Source organism: Cucumis sativus, chromosome 5 (assembly GCF_000004075.3).
Source record: "Cucumis sativus cultivar 9930 chromosome 5, Cucumber_9930_V3, whole genome shotgun sequence".
NCBI lineage: Eukaryota > Viridiplantae > Streptophyta > Magnoliopsida > Cucurbitales > Cucurbitaceae > Cucumis > Cucumis sativus.
Window position 1 is genome coordinate 6,368,053 of NC_026659.2, and position 19,479 is coordinate 6,387,531.

The window sequence follows — 19,479 nt, forward strand, 5'->3', positions numbered from 1 at the left end:
ATGACTAAAAAACTTATAAAACAAAATTGAATATTATGACTATAAAAGCCTTATAAAACAAAATTGAATCCGAAAAGATCACGAAGACATAAAATGATGACTAAAAAAGCTTACAAGAATTGAAAATCAATACGTATATACCAACAAACAACTTCGAATGACGTTGCTAATTGCAAGAAAGGTAAAAGCGTGAATCTGAATTCCAAAACACATTTATACTGGTTTTTTAAAATGGTAAAGAATCCTCCTCCTACCAAAGGAAGCGTCAGATAACCTAACGTTTTTGTTTATTTTGTTCTGTTTTGGTGAGAAAACCGTTACTTTTATTTATAAAATAAATGTAAATAATAATCTCCATTACTATCTCTATCTTATGCGGATGATTTTCATTTCCAAATCGAACCACTCAACTCCTCAATATGAATATTGAAAAATTGAAGATCAAACAATATTGCCTATTACGCCTATCATCAAATAAATCTCTCTGTGTATCTAGAAGAAAACAAAAATTACCAACATAATGTTAATACCATTTAACCATTAACCCTCCTGCCTCAAGGTCATATTATAAAATAAATAAATAAAGATTTATCTTAATTAAGAAAAATAGAAATATTGGAAATGCTATAACAATCATCATAATTAATCCTAAATTGTGACGCCTTCATCCTATCTTAAAAAATGGGATAAGGATTAGAATATTAAGAGTCAAATAGGGTAAATAAAGTCTAGTTTAGAATTAAAAACAAGTGAGAATCTTCCATTAACATCAAAATAAACCTTTGAAAACCAAAACACAACATTAACTAACACGTTAACAACAGAAAATTCTAACACAAATCATCATCTGCCCTCTAAAACTAGAAATCCAAACAACCACATCCAACCTGGACACCATTTTATTTTCATATTTCACTAAACTTTTACTCTATGCAGCCAAATCCCTTTGTTTATGCTTCCTCGTGAAGCAACATCTGATCAAAGTGCCACACTCCTGAAAACAAGGTTTCAAAAAGAATATCGTTAACCACCGGAGACACATTAGGAACGAGAAAACCGAAAGCCAAGAGGCAATGGGGGGCGAGGGCATTGTTGTTATCCTTACCGTGTCCCTTGCCTAGTCTTCTTAGCTGTGCAACATACTCTGAGATTTTCTTGATTGCTTCTATCTAGAATGGTTAAGTTTTAAACATTGAGAATATTTATGCTTATGTGACAACAAAGTATAATTAAAATCAATCACTCGCAGAGGCGTTGTTACCTGTTCTCCCAAGAATTCGCTTTCAATAAACTCGGTCATCTGCACGTCTTGATTATCTTCAGCCACCTAAGAGAGAATGCACATAATAAGTATATTTCTACAACTTCAGAACTCAAGCAACACCCTAAACAAAAATGTGAAAGCCATAAATAAAACTCTACCTTGTGCAAGTGGAGTAACTTTTCATTTGTTAGCTTCTCAAGGGATAAAGCGAGCTCCATTGCTTAAAATTTAAAACACATAAGACATCTCAATGTCACAATCAACAACATAATTATAGAATTATAGCATGCAAGTATAAACTAGGAATAAGACATCAATCAACATGCAGATAATTTCACAAATTCAAGTCCTTATCATTGATGTTAGGAAGTCAACATCAGTGAAACAGAAATGATAAATAATTGCAAATCTCATATTCAAATATATCTACCATTCATATAAATATAGCAATGAAAAGATTAAAAAAAAAAAAACAAGGAAAACTAACCATATAAGGCATCTCCTTTTTCCTCATTGTCATATTCACACAAGGGCTTAATCAAAGACTCTAATGTCACTCGCCCACCTCGTTTGTTCTGCAAAATGATCCAAAATCAATAAAAGAAATTCTAAAAACACAAAATCAACCTTCCTCGCAACTTATCTACCTGATATTCCATCAATTTCTCAGCGTGATCCCTTTCTTCTTCACTTGATTCCTTGAAAAACCTTTGAAGTTCCACAAATTATAAGGAAAAAAACCACTTAGTAACGGTTCGATTTGGTTTTTGAAAATAAGACAAGATATCCAAAAATCAAAACTCACTTGGCCAAACCCTTGAGTGCTACATTGTCTCTGTCAAAGTAGGCATACATGGAATGATATACATATGACACATTGTATTCAACACTGTTATCAAATCCAATCTCGTTAGTTTTCATATATATAACCATAAATGTAATATCAAATCAAATATGCATGTTTCATTGTAAGGTAACAAATAAATTCCATGCAAAGAATCATATGCATATAAAAATACCAACAAGGAAACTCCAAACAAAATATGTACGTTAAAAGAGAAAAAAAGAAATTTCCTGATAAAGATTCATATTCAAACCAAAGATAAAAAACACTAAACCTCAAATCAGCAAGAAATGAAAGCAATCCATCACATAATTAAGAAAATCAGATAACTAACAGAAAAATAATCCTTCCCATAACAGAACACAAACTTAAAAGGATTCACAATAACATAACTCAAAAACAGATGTCCAAGAAAAAATCCACAAACAAAATTCCTCCCGAGAACAGACCAAATCAAGGGAAAAAGAAAAAAAGAAAACAAGAAAACTCACTTAATTTGCTCATTAACCGCAGCCTCACAAGCATCGGTGTACTTCTGACGAGCAAGCGAGACTTGAGGAGCAGAGGGAATAAGACTAAGCTCCTTCTTAACCTCCTCAAAAGGCTCAAAAACCACTCCCGTTAAGGGACGAGTATTGGCGCCTTTGGAGGCTGAGACAACGAGCGAAGCGCCAGCGTTTCTGGGGGGAGAAAGCTTGAGAATGGAAGAGGAAGAGGAAGAAGAAGAAGAAAAGAGAGGAGTGAGATTATCGGGTAGAGAATTAGCGAGGGAGAGAGCAGATGAAGGAGCACGAAGAAGCATGATGGAGAAATGGAAATTTTTTGAGGGTTTTGAGAGAGTCACTGTGCGTGTGTGTGTGTGGTGGAAGAGGATGAGGATGGAGATGGAGGAGAGTTGAGAGAAATATAAAAGGAAGAGAAAAGGAAGGAAGGGCGTTGGATTAAGAGGGACGTGGACGGATATGATTGAGAATCGGAGATGAGCGCGTGTCAAGCTCGTGCCAGGTTGTGAGTTGGATATTGTTACCGGAAATATCTCCAGACTTCTGATTTTCTATTTCTCAACGTAATTCCACTCCACCCAATTCTCTCTTTCTTTTCCCCCTTCCTTTCTATTTCAAAAATAAATCAACAAAATGACTCTTTTTATATTTCTTTTTGCCTTCATTCTTTTTTTTTTTTTTAACTTTTCGGTTCTTTCAACTTAAAAAAGAAAATTGTATGTATATATATAAAAATAAAGCCTACTGTGATTTTATGATTTTGATCATTTTTTATTTAAATGTGTACCTTTATTATAGAAATAAATTAGAAATATTTTTTTTAATTAAGTATAAAGTAAGATCGTTTTTAATATAGAATAATATACTAATTAATTATAATTTTATAATTGGATAAAATAAGATTTTTTTAATTTTCATTCTTATACCAAAACTACATCATTCCTCCCGAAATTAACTTTAAAGTATATATTTGTTTAGTAAATATCATTAAAACTGTAGTAAACTATAAAATTCTTACATACTTATTATCATTTTATATATAATTTAATATACCTTTAAATTATATATTTTACGGGTATATAATTATGTAGTGTAAGAAGTCTAAATTTATATAAACTAAGTATCTATAATAGTACTTTTATTTAGTTTATATAAGGTGATAATATAATTTTTTTTTAAAAAGTACCAGTGGTATGTTAGTTTGATTTGATTAAGTACATGAGTTGTGGTATCAATTTGAGTTTTTATATAAAGTTGAAGAATAGGAATGCAACATTTAAAATTAAAATTATTTTGAAACAAAAATTGAAGAGATAAAATTTGAAAAATTTTAAAGTCCAAAAATAGAATTTGAGTCATAATTTTCTTCTTGGTTGAAGAGTAAGAGAATAAAGAGGACAAAATATAATTTAAGAAGAAAAAGTTGAAGGAGGAGATTTCTGACCACAAACACACAAATGAGGATCATATTTCATGGAAATTTATCAACAAACTTTTTTTTTTTGTGCCTAATTTTTTTCTAACATGTGTCCAAAATTGAATGGTTCTCATTTTTTGTTTACTTTATGAAATTTAATTTCCAAATTGTATTATTTTAGTATTAGGATATGTGAAACCTTCACAAAAAAAAAAAAAGAGGGTTTCAAACCTATTGCTTTTACAATACTCCTTCTCAAAGCCTATCTTATTAATGGAATCCTCTTGGTAAAATAAAAGAAAATTTATAGTGAAAAAACTAATAAATAATAAAAGTTTTTAAAATTTGAATACTAAAACAAGTAGTATACTTAGAACAAGAAATTTTGACCAATCAAATATCCTCATGTCATCCGAGTGAAAATCGAGCTTATTGTGATGATTATAATATTGATTTGGTTGGGTAATTAAAACTAGTTAGACCTAGTTCAATTCAAGCCTCATGAGATGAGATTGGGCCAAAGAAGATGGAATCCAAGTCCAAGCCCAATAAACAAATAGGTTTAGGTCCAAGCCCAAGCCTAACAAGCAAAGGAGACCAAATTCAAGCCAAATAAACAAATGGGCCCAAGCTCACCAAAAACCTATGAAATTTCTCTACAAAAAGAACCTTGTCATTCATTTGAAGGATCTTTCGTTGAACGAAGAATTTGAAGCTCTAAAGAATTGAAGATTCAAACTTCTAAATTAATTAAAACATGAAAGTTCTTATCAACTTCGAGGTTACCATCTTATGAAAGATTGAAGACTTAGAAGATTAAAGCTTCCTTGAATTTCAAAAGATTGGAGCTCAAATTGACTGACAACCACAACTTCTTGAAGATCGAGGAGCAAAAAGTTCTAAGTTCTAATTTATGTTCGAGATAAAATATCAAAGGAGTAAATATTAAAGATTGTATCAATTACACTAGAAATTAATCTACAAAGTTCAAATTCCACGAACTACATTTCTTTGAAAATCTTATGTGAACAATTTGGCACGCCTAGTGGAACCATCTCTACCTTAGGTAGTCTTACAATTTAATAAACATCAAAATTTATTAAACCATCTCTGCTAGCAGAAGTTAGCCTTACAATCATAGTAGCGGCCCGTGGGTCGAAGTCGTTTCTATAATGACAACATGACCTTGTTGAAGAACGAGGTCTGCCAGTTGACCGACTAAAATTATTCAGAGAAACCCATGCTTGGAATGGAGAATTCATTTTGCAGGCGGCTGCGGATGCGCATGTAAGTTCGAACTTGATTTTGTCATAATTTTGTACTTACATTTCTCCAATTAATAATTTACATAAATTTTAATTTGTTGCAAAGTCAAATGCTGGAACTTCAGCGCTAGCCTATCCTAGAGGGCTCTCAGCCACAATCTGACGATGATATTTGCAAGATTGTTTTGGGTAAGCGTCCAAGCTACTCAAAAGATCTTGATTGGGGACCCAGACCCAAGTCTCGCAAGAGTCCTGCTAGCAATTCTTCGACCACTTGTTCGTATTCTACAGCGGTCGAACATGCTAATACAGTCCTCATTGAGCAACAAAAACTCGAGCTTCAAGAAGCTAGACGCATAATTGAAGAGCAGAGAAGGATGTTCGAGCTGCAGTCTAAACAAATGGAAGAAATGATGAAGAAGATTGAAGAAATGAGTCGGGCACAAAGAGGACTGTGAGTGGAGATCTTGCGGTACCTATTTTTAAACTCTAACCTTGTTTACTTTGCACTATTAGTGATATTAGCATTATATATATCTAAATTTAATTTTTTCATCCTTGTAGGTGTGGACCTGTTTAGTATGACATTCGCGGCTAAATTATTTTAATTTTTCTTTTTCATGTAATTTTTTAAACAAATCTGAAACTGTCTTCTTGTGACAAATGTTTATTTAATTATAATACAATTTCGATTTGGATATATTATTTACTATTTTGGTTATTCAGTTTTTATTTAAATTAAATTGAGATGAAATCGAATAGAAACTACAATTGAAACAAAAGAATTAAATTTTTTTAAAAAAGATATTAATTATAATAATAATACTTTTTAAAAAAAAAACCTCAAATTAATATTCTTGACGCGTACTGTGTCGGGAAGAAGACCTTCCCGCGACGCATGTAAGATGTCGTTGGGGACAGTTTCCACGATGTAGTGTTGGGACACATCTTCTGACGTGATGAGGACGTTGGTGGAGTCATACAGTTATCCCGACACATTGATGATGTCAGCCAAAAGAACGTCGAAAAAAAGGGAAATCCCAATTTATTTTTAGCTTGCATCGGGAATGGGTCTCCCAACACGATTTTTCCAACATCCTTACTGATGTTGAAGAAAAGGTCGGGAAAGCTTTGCCCGATGCATTTTGTAATTGTCCTTGACGTCGTACTGCGTCAGGAAAATACAAAGTTCTTGTAGTGCGATGCAACCAAAAGAGACATTTATCCAATCAATGCCGACAACGAAAAATGGTAGCATATGTTGAGGAAGAAGAGAGCCAAGAAGACGAGGCAAAACGTAATTCCGAAGAGGAAATAAATGAGTTGGAATCAGATGAAGGGGAACAACTATCTTTTGTGATACGACGAATTCTCCTAACATAAAAAACGGAGACTCACCCTCAACGACATTTATTATTCCTTACACGCTGCACAATTAACGGTAAAGTTTGTAATGTCATAATTGATAGCGGAAGTAGCAAGAACATTGTCTCCTCAAAACTTGTTCAAGCGCTCAACCTCAAACTTGACCCACATCCACATCCATACAAAGTGAGTTGGATCAAAAAATGTGGCGAAGCACACATAAGTTCAACTTGCACCATCCCTCTTTTTATTGGTAATTTTTATAAAGATCAAATTATTTGCGATGTTCTTGACATGAATGTTTATCATGTATTGTTAGGATGTCCTTGGCAATACGATCTACAAGCATTACATCATGGAAGTGAAAAATACTTACGAATTCACTTGGATGTGTTAAAAGGTGAAGCTCTTATCTTCTACGAGCTCAATGGAAAGATTAGCTTCCAAGAGCAAGAAAGAAGTCAAGAAGTAACTTCTTTACATACAAGAAAGTGGAAGAATCATTGATAAAGAGGATAAGAAGGTGTGGGCTTTGATAGTTAAAGATCACCCCTCAAGACCATTCTTGCAAGAAGACAATCAAGACATTAAAGATTGTTAGAAGAATTCCATCAAGTGTTGGAAAATCCAAAAGACTTGCCTCCACTTCGGGATATCCAGCACAATATCGATCTCATTCTGTGTTCCACTCTTCCAAATCTGCCTCATTATAGAATGAGCCCAAAAGAGTATGAGATTCTTCAAGAACAAGTTAGTGAGCTCCTAGAAAAAGGACACATAAAACCAAGTTTGAGTCCTTGTGTCGTTCCTATCCTTCTAGCCCCTAAGAAAGACGGTTCACGGAGAATGTGCGTGGATAGTTGCGTCATCAACAAAATTATAATTAAATACCAATTTTCCATTCCAAGAATGTTCGATCTCTTTGATCAACTTGGAGGAGCAAAATTTTTCTCCAAGATCGACTTAAAGAGCGAACATCATCAAATTTGAATCCAATCTGAAGATGAGTGGAAAACAACATTCAAGACCAATAGTGACATCTTTGAATGGTTGGTAATGTCAATCAGACTATCTAACACTTATAGCACGTTCATGAGGTTAATGATCCAGGTTTTACGTCCTTACCTTAATAAATTCGTAGTAGTTTATTTTGATGACATTTTAATATATAGCAACACTTATGATGAACACTTATTTCATTTGCACAAACTTTTTTAAAACACTCCAAGAAAATAAGCTTAGCATTAATTTCAATGTGTACTTTTGTTGTTAAATAAATAAACTTCCTAGGTTTTCTCATAAATGAGTTTGGAATTTTCGTAGACCCTAACAAAATAAAAGCAATAAAAGATTGACCACAACCAAGAACGGTAAAAGAATTGCAAAGTTTCCTTGGGCTTGCTTCTTTTTATAGAAAATTTATAAAAAATTTCAACACTATTGCATCTCCATTAATGAAAAGAAAATTTGTTTGGACTAACTATTAAACTCAGTTCTTAAAAAATAGGTTGTCCAACACACCCGTTCTTACCCTACTAGATTTCACACAACCATTTGAAGTTGTCGTTGATGCCTGTAGAAATGGAATAGGTGCAGTCTTATCCCAACACACTCACCCAGTTGAATACTTTAGTGAAAAAGTTAAGTGAGGCAAGACAAAAATGTAGCACATACAAACAAGAGTTATACTCTTTGGTAAGAGCTTTAAAGGTTTGGAAGCACTATCTTTTAGGACACGAATTCATTCTATTCTTCGATCATTTATCACTAAACTATTTGGAAACATAGTAAAACATTAGTAGAATGCAGTTAGGTGGCTTTCTTTTATTCGACGTTTTAACTTTGTGATAAAACATAAGGCCGACAATACCAATGTAGTAGCGGATGCCCTTCGTAGGAAAGCCAACCTACTTAATATTCTTAAAACTCAAGTCGTTGCATTTGATTATTTGCCTAGTTTTTATAAAGATGAACCCGATTTCGGTAAAATTTGATCTTTTTGTGTTGATCATGTCAATTGTAATGACTTCCATTTAACTAACAATTTTCTTTTTAAAAATAATCTTCTTTGCATCCCTAGAACATCTCTTCATGAAGCCTTAATTAAAGAGCTTCATAGCAATGGTCTTGCGATGCATTTTAGCATACACAAAACTTATCAATTATTGAGTGATAGGTTTTATTGGCCTCAACATCGCAAGGACGTTACAAAGACTGTTAAGCATTGTTTTAAGTGCCAAACTGCCAAAGGACAATAGTAGAATACCAGACTGTATACACCTTTACCTATTTCCAAAGGCATTTGGGAAAACTTGTCTTTGGATTTTATTCTTGGCCTTCTAAAAACACAAAGGGGGTATGATTATGTTCTTGTTATAGTTGAGCGATTTAGCAAAATGTCTCACTTCTTACCTTGTAGGAAAACACTGGATGTCGTTATATTGCTAATCTATTTTTTAAAGAAGTGGTACGTTTGCATGGAATTCCCAAGTCTATAATTTTCAACTGTGATGTCAAGTTCTTAAGTCATTTTTGGAAGACACTTTGGAAAAAATTCAACACAACTCTCAAGTTTAGCACCACTAGTCAACCCCAAATCGATGGACAAACCGAGGTTACTAACAGGACGCTTGCCAACCTAATAATGTGTATTGGAGGAGATAAACCTAAGCAATGGGACCTTGTTCCCTAGCCCAAGCAGAATTTGCTTATAATCATATGAAAAATCGAACAACAGGGAAGTCACAATTTGAAATTGTGTATAATGAGTTACCTAGACTAACTGTTGATCTTACTAACATACCTTCCAATGTTGATCTTAGCTTCAAAGTTGAAAATATGGTGGAAAGAATAACAAAGCTCCATAAAGACGTAACCACCCAAATTGAGAAGATGAACCAAGCATACAAAAGTCAAGTCGATAAACACCAAAGATTTAAAGAATTCAAGGAATTAGGAGATCTAGTAATGATACACCTTCGGAAGGCGAGACTACTGGTTGAAAAATACAGCAAACTACAGCCAAAGAAGATAAGACCCTATCCAATAATAAAGAGATTTGGAGATAATGCGTACAAGATTGATGTCTCAAATCACATACACATCAACCATATCTTCAATGTGGCCAATATATTCGAGTATTTCCCTCCCTAACAACTACATCTTTCTACCTAAAACTCGAGGACGAGTTTGCTATTCTTAAGGGAAAGGAATTTGATCTACAGATAAAGAGTTGTTTTCTCTAGTCCGTGCCTTGCAAGTGTGGCAACATTACCTATGGCCAAAAGAATTTGTGATTCACACTGGTGATGAAAGGTTAAAGCACCTTAACTAGAAATACATGTGTGACCTAGGATCGAAAGAAGATTTCTTATGGGAGTTTAAGATACTTTAGGGGATTTTGAGATTATAAGCTTCTAATATTCTGATTATTGAATTTCTTCGTTTACTTTCATGCATTTGATTTTTAGGGCTTTCACCATTGCTAAGAAAAATAGGCATGTTTGGAAAGTCATCAACGTATAAGGGTGAGAATTAAATACAAGTAATTGGTAAATGTAACTTTATTTTGATAATTCTAAACATAAACTATATTATTCTTTGTTATGTGCATGGTGTCTGAAGCAGTTAAAAGTTGTTGAATGGAGATATTATGTCATACGATTCATGTGTCCGAGTAAGTTTTTCTTGTAATCTTTTTTTTTTTTTTCAAATTCTTTGTGATGACTTTCATCTTAGACTGAGAATGTTGAACCATAGCTCTCTTATATTTTGGTGAAAGGTAATATTTATAAAACATATCTCCTAAAACTTTGATTTGACTGAATTGAATTAGAATAAGTGTTGAAGTGTTCTAACTATCCTGCAGTTATGATAGTCATAAATTAGTTGTATGGATAGATTGTTTAGACATTTGGGCATTTGACAAACCATGTTGGAATATAATTAAGAAGTTGATAGATCTTGAATTGTGAAATGGGTAGCTATGCAAACCCCTCTATGCCAAACGCATGCACATAGTTTTAATCCTCTAGTGTGTGGGATGTAGTTACTATCGTGTTATGACATTCTATTTTTACTTATAAATGAGCCTTTTATATTATCTGTGATTTTAAAAAACTGTTGCATTGAGTATACTATATTGTATTATGCAATTCAATTAGCTACCATATGTTTTTTATGGATGCATGGTTGCAACATAAATGTCCCCCATCTACGTAGTTTGATTACGAACTTCTCTCTTGAACATTATAAAGAAGTTTATAATTTATGTATTTGTTCAAATGAATATAGTTGATATTAGTCTTTTTTTCTTCTTCTTAGTTTTTGATAAACTTAGTTTGTTGAGTTGATAAGTTTGATATGTTTTTGTCCTATAGTCTTGTTGTTAAGGTATTTATGGTTTCCATCGACTTATATGTGTTTATAAGTTTTTTTGTGTGCTTATTATGTTGATCGTGTGTGCTTGTTAATTTAAGTAATATTTCAACATTTTGTATGAGTAAGAAATTACATTACAAGAAATATTCAATATTGGCATGTACTGAACATTCATTTTCGATGATTTTGTAGGTTTTCGAAGAATTCTTGAAAGGATAGAAACATGTCACCTTAGATGTGTTAGTTTTCTTTTTTTTTCTTTCTTTTTTTTGTTGAGGATATGTGTATCATGTATTTCATTGTAATGCTTTATGGAATGGATTCTTGTAAAACATTTACCAAATATTGCTTTGATAATGTAATTTAACTTTTCATTGTCAATATATAGATCAATTTAAAGATGTACACTACTTTGTTCTTTAAATTGTTTGAGAAATGACAAGCTAAATGTGTCTCATGAAAATTTGAAATTGATTTTTTTATAGCAAAAAATGTAGAATTATGTAATTACATGTTTGTAAAATCGATGTTGTGATATGAAAATAATGACATTGAAGAAGTGCTAGTATATAAGTAATTATAACACAACAAAATTCTTATGAGTGTATATATGTAGACAGTAATAAATTGTTACTAAAAGTCAATCTATGACACAATAAAACTGTTGTTATTAATGAAAACGTTACAAATAAACCAATTTGGACCTCAACAATGATCATTTCATTGTGTCGAAATCGAGTTAATATAAGAGGAGTAAATATCATGATAAATTGATTATTGAAGTTAAATCAATGTTGTTTAATTCACAATAAGACACTTTTTTTAGATGTGTCATTAAATATCTTATCTTTATAGGGGCTTCAAGAATGCAAAATATATGTTACAAAAACTATTCGTCACATATATTTTGCATCGTTACATCTTAGTTTTCTAGTAGTGGAGTCCTATTTTGTATTTGAACCCAACCAAATCAAGAACTCTCTTCGTTCATTTCATATATTTGAGGATACAAACAAATTTGAGAAAACAGAACATACGTTTCTTAATCATCATGCTATCATCTAACTTTGTATACAATGAACTAAAAAAGGATAAACTAGAAACTTAAGAAAATACTAAAATTTAATATGCAAAGAAAGAAAAGTTAAGTAAGGTATGAGATTTAAATCTATAAAGATATACAACTCACTTATTTAAGAAATCTACTACTAAGTAGATTCATACAATGATAGATACATTTTAGGCACTAAGTATTCCTTCAATTAATTTAGGAGGAAATAGGTGCCAAACAAATATGAATCTCTATCCTCAAAAGAGAAAAAAAGTAACATATGTTTTTTTTCTCTTTTAAATAAAAAGTAGAATAGGCAATTGATAAGAGAACGTTATAAATTAGTTTCATTTTATTAATTAAGGGTAAAATGTAAGTTGCCCTTTATTGTTGTGGTAGGTTTGTAATTAAGAAATGGCCATAAACATAAATCTACCTTAATCTCTCTTTTTTATTTTGAATATTTATTTTTAAAAGTATACAAGTTAGTAAAGGGTTAAATTTCGTAAATATAACAAAACACCAAATTATTTACGATCGGTATAACAAGATAAAAAAGGCAATGATATTTTAATAAATTCCATATTTGCCCTTGAATATCACGAACGATTTTTCACTTCTTTTTTTTCCTTTTTTTGCGATTTATTCATCTACTCTTTATATTATTACTTCTTTACCATGTTCTCACTTGTTTTTGTTCGTGATTTCTTCATTTCCTCTTCTAGATTTTCTTCCTTCTCGTCATCTCTCTTTTTTTTTTCTCTTTCCTTTTTAACTTCTTCAAATCACTTGGTAAACGATCTTCATCATTTCTCATATATTTCATCTTCTAGATCTAAATGATCGTATACCAAGATCTAAACGAACTAAGTTCAAGATCGTGTATCAAATATAAAAGATCTTGGTACATGATCTTCAACAAAAATCATTTAGATCTTGTACTAAATATAGCTGATCTTGGTATACAAAATCGTGAACCAAGAACATTTAGATTTAATTGGTACACAATCGTTTAAATCTTGGTACACGATCGTGTACCATTTTCTACACCACGATCTACACGATCGCGTATTGTGATCTTTTAGAAGAAGACTTACACATGCACGCGTGGCAGATATTGATACTACCTATACAATTGTGTATGATTTTCTAAACGATCGCGTATAATGATCGTTTAGAATAAGAATTACATGTGCGCATGTGGTCGATTAATTGCGTGTTAACTTGAGCATTTTTTATATTTTCAATTTTGGGCGTGTGAGCTTTTTCCATTTTTAAAATTGTTTTATATAATTGTTTTATATAATGTAAACATTTTAGTGATTTATTATATATTTTTAAAAACCTTATAAAAATAGCGAAATAAAATTATTAATTACGAATTAAGAATGGACCAAAATAACCCAAACTAATTCAAACAATCTAATATTTTATTACTATTAAACAAACAAATATTTTAAAATTCTATTATTTTCTTACAAAAATAAATAATCAAAATTCTAACTAATTCTAATTTTAGAATTATAGAATTATCGTGAGAAACATATCATCCACTATGGGAAAGCCTAATATTTTCAAATTATATCAAACATAAAATTACTGTTAATAAAGAAGGAAAAAAAAAAGTAAACAAACCACAAATATTTTGTTCACCAAATAACTCTATTAGTATTCACAAAAACACTCCAAAAACAAATAACTAAAAATTGTGTACTTAATATTATCAACAACACCATAAATATTTTGTATTTGCATCTGATTTAAAATATCAACATACAACTATTAGGTTTTTAATTTTATAGAACCGTAGATACAATATAATATAGTATACAATAGTTACACACCTGTTCCAACGAAAAAATGAATAATTGTGATCTGCACTAGAGGTGAAAATATGTTGGGTTTGGTTGGGTTAGGAGACATTCTTAACCCAACTCATATTTTTGAGTTGTACTCGAATAATCCGAATTAATTTCTCAATCCGATCCAACTGGGTTGGGTTAGGTTGGATTATCGGATTGTATTGGTTTTTTTTTTCATTTCCAACTAAATGATCTTGTAATTTTCTAAATGGTCGATTACCCTTTTACAAGTTTGTTTGGCTTTTTACCTTCAAACGGTCGTTTATTTCTTATACGATCGGCTAACTTTTCATATGATCGTTTAATTTTCTATACTGATCGTTTAACAACATACTTCCTAACTTTACTTTTATTAAATAAATAATAAAAAATATATAATATAAATATAAGTATATATATATACATATATTATTAATTCTAGTTAGGTTGTTGGACTAAATTTTTCAACCCCAGTCCAAAACCCAATCCAACAAAAAAGAAAAAAAAACCAAAATTTTCAATCCAACTTAATCCACATTTTAAACTAACCCAACCCATATAATATGGGTTGAGTAGTCTGAATTGTCGAGTTATTTGATTTAGACTTATACCCTTAATCTGAACACACGTAAGGATTTAATGAAAAAGTAATATAGCAATAAGTATTTTTAACTATCCCATCAAAAATTAGAAAAAAAATACTCTATAATTATCTTGATGCATAAATTAAGTTTTGGTAACTCTGTTCCTCTACCATCTAAAGTGTAGACTACATAAAGAAAATATTATGTATTTGTCATCTATAAATTATATCCTTACAATTCTACTATCGAGTTGGATAATATAAGTACTTATATTTGTTATTTGGAGACTGCAACTTTATAACTATGTAAATTAGAAAAGGACACTTGGTACTTTGGATGTTCAAACAAAATTTAAAAACAAATAACAAAAAGCAATATTTGGTATCTTTGAATTTTCACTTTTCATCTACTTACACCAACGGATCTAATTTTAATAGGTCATCCAACTTGTTCTTCGCTACTTACATTTGTGAATATTGATATGAAGTATCCTAAGTTTCTAAGAGATTTGTGATGTTGGAATGAAGAAACTTTGAAAACAACTAGTATAGACTTCTACGAATAGTTTTATCCTTCCATTCAACCTGACATATCAAAATGTACTTCCAAAAACTTATTCGATTATATCAAATTTTTGAGTTCTCTATTTCTATAAGATATCGTTGAATGAACAGTAGCATTAGCATGAAATGAAGGCAATTTCATTTTTTACTTGATCCTTGTTTTTCTTTCTTAAACAATGTATCATGTTTGTTGGTATGTTATTGGTAGTGAGTAGAAGATTTGAAAATTAATGAGTGATTTTCTTTTATAAAGAGTTAATTTAATATTGGGTGACCAATTTTGTCCATGGTGAATATGAAATATTTTAAAGATTTAGTTACATTATATAGAGGACATTTTTAGGCATTTTCGAAATGCCAAAAATCTAAATCACTTCATCCAAAACAGATTTGCTAAAATTCATTTTAAATTTGAATTTTGTCACACACTCCAATTCCCCTAATATATTCTATAGGGTCTTTTTTGAATAGTGAGTTTGGAATAGAATGGGATTTGGATTACTCTTCAAAGTTGTTATAGGCACCAATTTTCTTAAGCCCAAGCCCATGAGTTTTTGGACCAAACCCATTATTAGTTGGGCTTGAAACCCCAATCCATACCCAATTCATATCTTCTCGTACACTTCCAACAACTTTTGAATATAAATACTCTTTCTTTTTCTTTCACAATATTTGTTATCTTCCCCTCTAAAAACTTATTTGGACGTTTTGTATCAATTTAAACTCTAAATTTTAGACGTTGTATCAACTTAAACTTAAACTAATAATTATCATATCCATTTAAATCTTTAACATTCACGAATCAATTTAAATTTATAACTTTTGTAAGTGTGTCAATTTAAACCCTAAATTACTTCATAAGGTGTATCTAAATAATACATAATAGATGGTTTAAATCAATCAATACAGTTATTAGTTTGAGGTTTAAATTGATAGAATCAACAAAGTTGAGAGTTTAAATTACCATTCTAGTTTTATTTCGAATAAAACCTCTTGTCCATCAATTATATTCATTAAATTTAAGTTAATTTAAAAAATGAAAACTATTACATTTACATATTTGGCTCGTATTTTTAAAACATTATTTGTTCTAATAAACTTGTTTGGACAACGTTTCTAAAAAATTACTCTACGGTTCATATTTCTAACATGATTTAAAAGGATTTAATCGAATGATAACAAAATTTAATATTTTGTCAATTTCACTAGAACTTAGTGTGTAAGACATAATTGATTAATTGTTATTTCAAACGTCAATAATGCTTTACTATCCATAGGTGCAATCTAAGTTGTATACTATATTAGGTATGAGGTAGGTTGGACTATATAATCTTATATTTAATGTCTTTGTATTTCAAATCTTAATATAACCTTTTCAATCGTTACCTTTTGTTTTGTTTTATTCTTCTTTTTTTCACGGATCGAAAAAGAAATAATAATCCACAAGTCAAAGTTACCCGTCAAGGACTTAATTAAACTCCAAATGAGGGGATAAATCGAATTGAAGTTTACTTTACTGTGGATGAGTTCAAGGGATTTGAGGTTAGATTCCATATGACACATCTATTAGAATATAAAAGTTAATTAAACTCGAAATAAGGATATGTAATGTTTGATTTTGTTCCATTGATTCACAATATTTTTTTGATTCATCAATCATTTCATTTGATTCACAATATTCTTTTAGAGTTCTATCAAAATACTCACCACATCTATATGATATTAATCTTTTTATCCTTTTACCTAGTTGGATTTCAGACTCTGCCTTAAGTTTCAGAAACATGCTACTAGTTTCATCTTTTGATTTTATCAAGTAAATATTAGTATATCTAGAGAAGTCATCAACAAAAGATACATAACAATTCTTGCCTCCTCTACTAGGGGTGTTTTTGAAATAAGCTAGATCCGAGTGAATCAATTCTAATAATTTAGTACTTTTCGTCGTAACAAATTTGTAAGATTTCTTAAAGCACTTACTTTCTACACATATAGGACATTTACCAGTTTCATGCGATTCAAATACATTAATTAGCTTTAAATCCTCAAGCTTCCTAATTGATGCAAATTCATATGTCCTAGTCTACCATACCATAGATCAATATATTCAATTATGTAGGTAGAACTAGAAATATTTGCATTCATAAAGGCAGTATTCAGTTCAAAAAGTCCATTAGACAGATACCCCTTACCAACATACTCTCCATTTTTGGTGAGGACCATTTTGTCACCTTCCAGTATAATCTTAAGATCCGCCCGATTCAACAGACTCCCAGACACCAAGTTCCTATGTAGGAAAGGGACATACAAAACATTACTCAAGGATAAAGTTTTTCTAGAGGTTAATTTTAAAATAACCTTCCTTTTTTTATTACTCCTGCGGTGGCTGAGTTTCTCATGAACACATATTCTCCATCAGCAACGTTCTCGTAGTCATGGAAAAGATCTCTGTTGGCGTAGAAGTGTCTTGATGCTCCAGTATCCAGGATCCATTCAGTCTTGTTTTCAATTAGGTTCACTTCCATAACTGCAGCTATGACTTCATCATCTTGTTCACCAAGGTTGGCTTGAGGTGCTGGTTTTTGGTTGTTTGATTTCTCCTTCCTTTGATTGCACTGATATAATTTGTGACCTTCCTTTTAGCAGACATAGCAGATGAGTTTCATTTTCTTGATTTTTCCTCCATGGGCCTTGAACTGCATCTTTTCTCGAGTTCTCCCATCCTGCCTTTTATCCTGTTTTGTCTTGTCTTTGTTTACAAAAGAAGACTCAACTAAGTTAGCATTAACAAAATTTAAATTTTTGGAAGCTAACTTATCTCTTAATCTGTTGGCCTCTTCTGGTGGCGACTCCAAAACTATTTATTTATTAAAATTAAATAAACGATGGAGGTCGGCCGCTCTGCGTCGCGACATTGCCAATAAACTAATATATTATCCTTGATGTTTATTGTCCATCGAAAAATAGCTTTCTTGACGTTTGTGGACCATCAACAAAACTAAGAAAACTTTATCTATCAAGGAAATCAAGAATCTACATTTTTTTTTTTTTATGTTTTTTCATATTTCTTCAACAAAATAAGAGAACTTTTCTTGGCGTACATGGCCGTCAAGATAAACATTGTATCAAGAAAAATATTTTTCTTGATGGTTCTTTGTCATGGCCATCAAGAAATCAAAATTTGTATGCGTCAAGAAAAAACCAAATTTGTAGTAGTGATAAAACATTCTTTAAACACAGTATAAGCTTGAATTCAAAATCTCTTTCAAAACATTTTTATCATCTCAAACCAATAAGATCTTAAAAGGAAACTTCAAAAATTGAAAACATTTACAAAGAAAATCACTCACACATTACTTGGTTAATTCGAAATCATAATGCTCATATACTTCCTTTTCTCCAGTAGTCCTTTCACCACACCAACTTGGCCCTGAAATCTTTCTCTTCAAATTTTCAGAGTTACCTTTTAAACATCTGACCTCTTTCCTATTTATACTAATACCAAAATGGATCAATCACCTCTACACTCTTAATAGCTTGCTAGCTCTTGCTCTTAATGGTACACGTGTAAACTTTTAAACTTGCTTAACTCTTAACCTTACACGTAAACTCTTGTCAAATCAAGATTAGACATCTTCCTCGCCTAACTTCATCCTATGAATAACTCCAAATGCCTATTGATTCTTAAACGCAAAGTGTCTTATCGTGTTATCTCATTTCCTCGTGAACTAACTCAACATCAACTTCTTACAGCCTAACCAAGTCAAAACGCCTTCTCTCAAACACTTAATCAAATTCTAGTCCCCTCCTGATTTAGGTATGGGTCTCACATTAGTGAAACTATTGTTACTAGTATAAATTAAACTTTATTACAATGTAGCTAAACTGGGTATTAGATTATTAAGAAAATTTGTTATAAATAATTTATTCACGTTTTAGGAAAATCTCGTTTTAGGAAACCTCGAAAATAAAGTTTAATATGCTATGAATGTTTATGATTTAGTAAAGACAGTCACTCACTGAACCTTTCCATTCATTATTTCAAATGTTTTCGTTATTGTTCGAGTAATGATCAAGATCTCAAAGCTTAAATAGCCTACTACCACTAGTTAGGCAGTTGTCTAGTAAGAGGTGGCTTGTCCTTGTCCATAGGAGGCTTGTATAATGTTTTTAGTGTTCTATCTAATAGAAGAGTTGTGTTGTATCCATTCCTGAAAACATATTTTATAGTTTTGTTTATTTCCAAAGCACCGCACTTAAAAGTAATTTTTTCCCTATGTTATTTTTAAGAATTTTGCTTAAACAAGTTAGTCAAGTCTAGATGGTTAGTAGATATCGTGAGAGAGTCGACATGTGCTGACTTCACACCTCTTCCTCAAGCGATAGAGAGTATTAGGAGGGTAGA

At 31.3% G+C, this 19,479-nt stretch overlaps 1 protein-coding gene across 1 annotated transcript; it reads right to left on the reverse strand.

Annotated features, from left to right (window-relative positions):
* Positions 1 to 713: 713 nt before the first annotated feature.
* LOC101221012 (ferritin-3, chloroplastic) lies at positions 714 to 3,009 on the reverse strand. The gene is made up of 8 exons (XM_011656708.2): positions 2,600 to 3,009; positions 2,070 to 2,153; positions 1,912 to 1,972; positions 1,752 to 1,839; positions 1,423 to 1,484; positions 1,262 to 1,327; positions 1,106 to 1,169; positions 714 to 994 (listed from the first exon to the last, which is right to left on the reverse strand). Exons 1-8 carry the CDS (start codon positions 2,908 to 2,910, stop codon positions 951 to 953), a joined length of 780 nt encoding a protein of 259 aa, XP_011655010.1. The 5' UTR covers positions 2,911 to 3,009; the 3' UTR covers positions 714 to 950.
* Between the last annotated feature and the right edge of the window lie 16,470 nt (positions 3,010 to 19,479).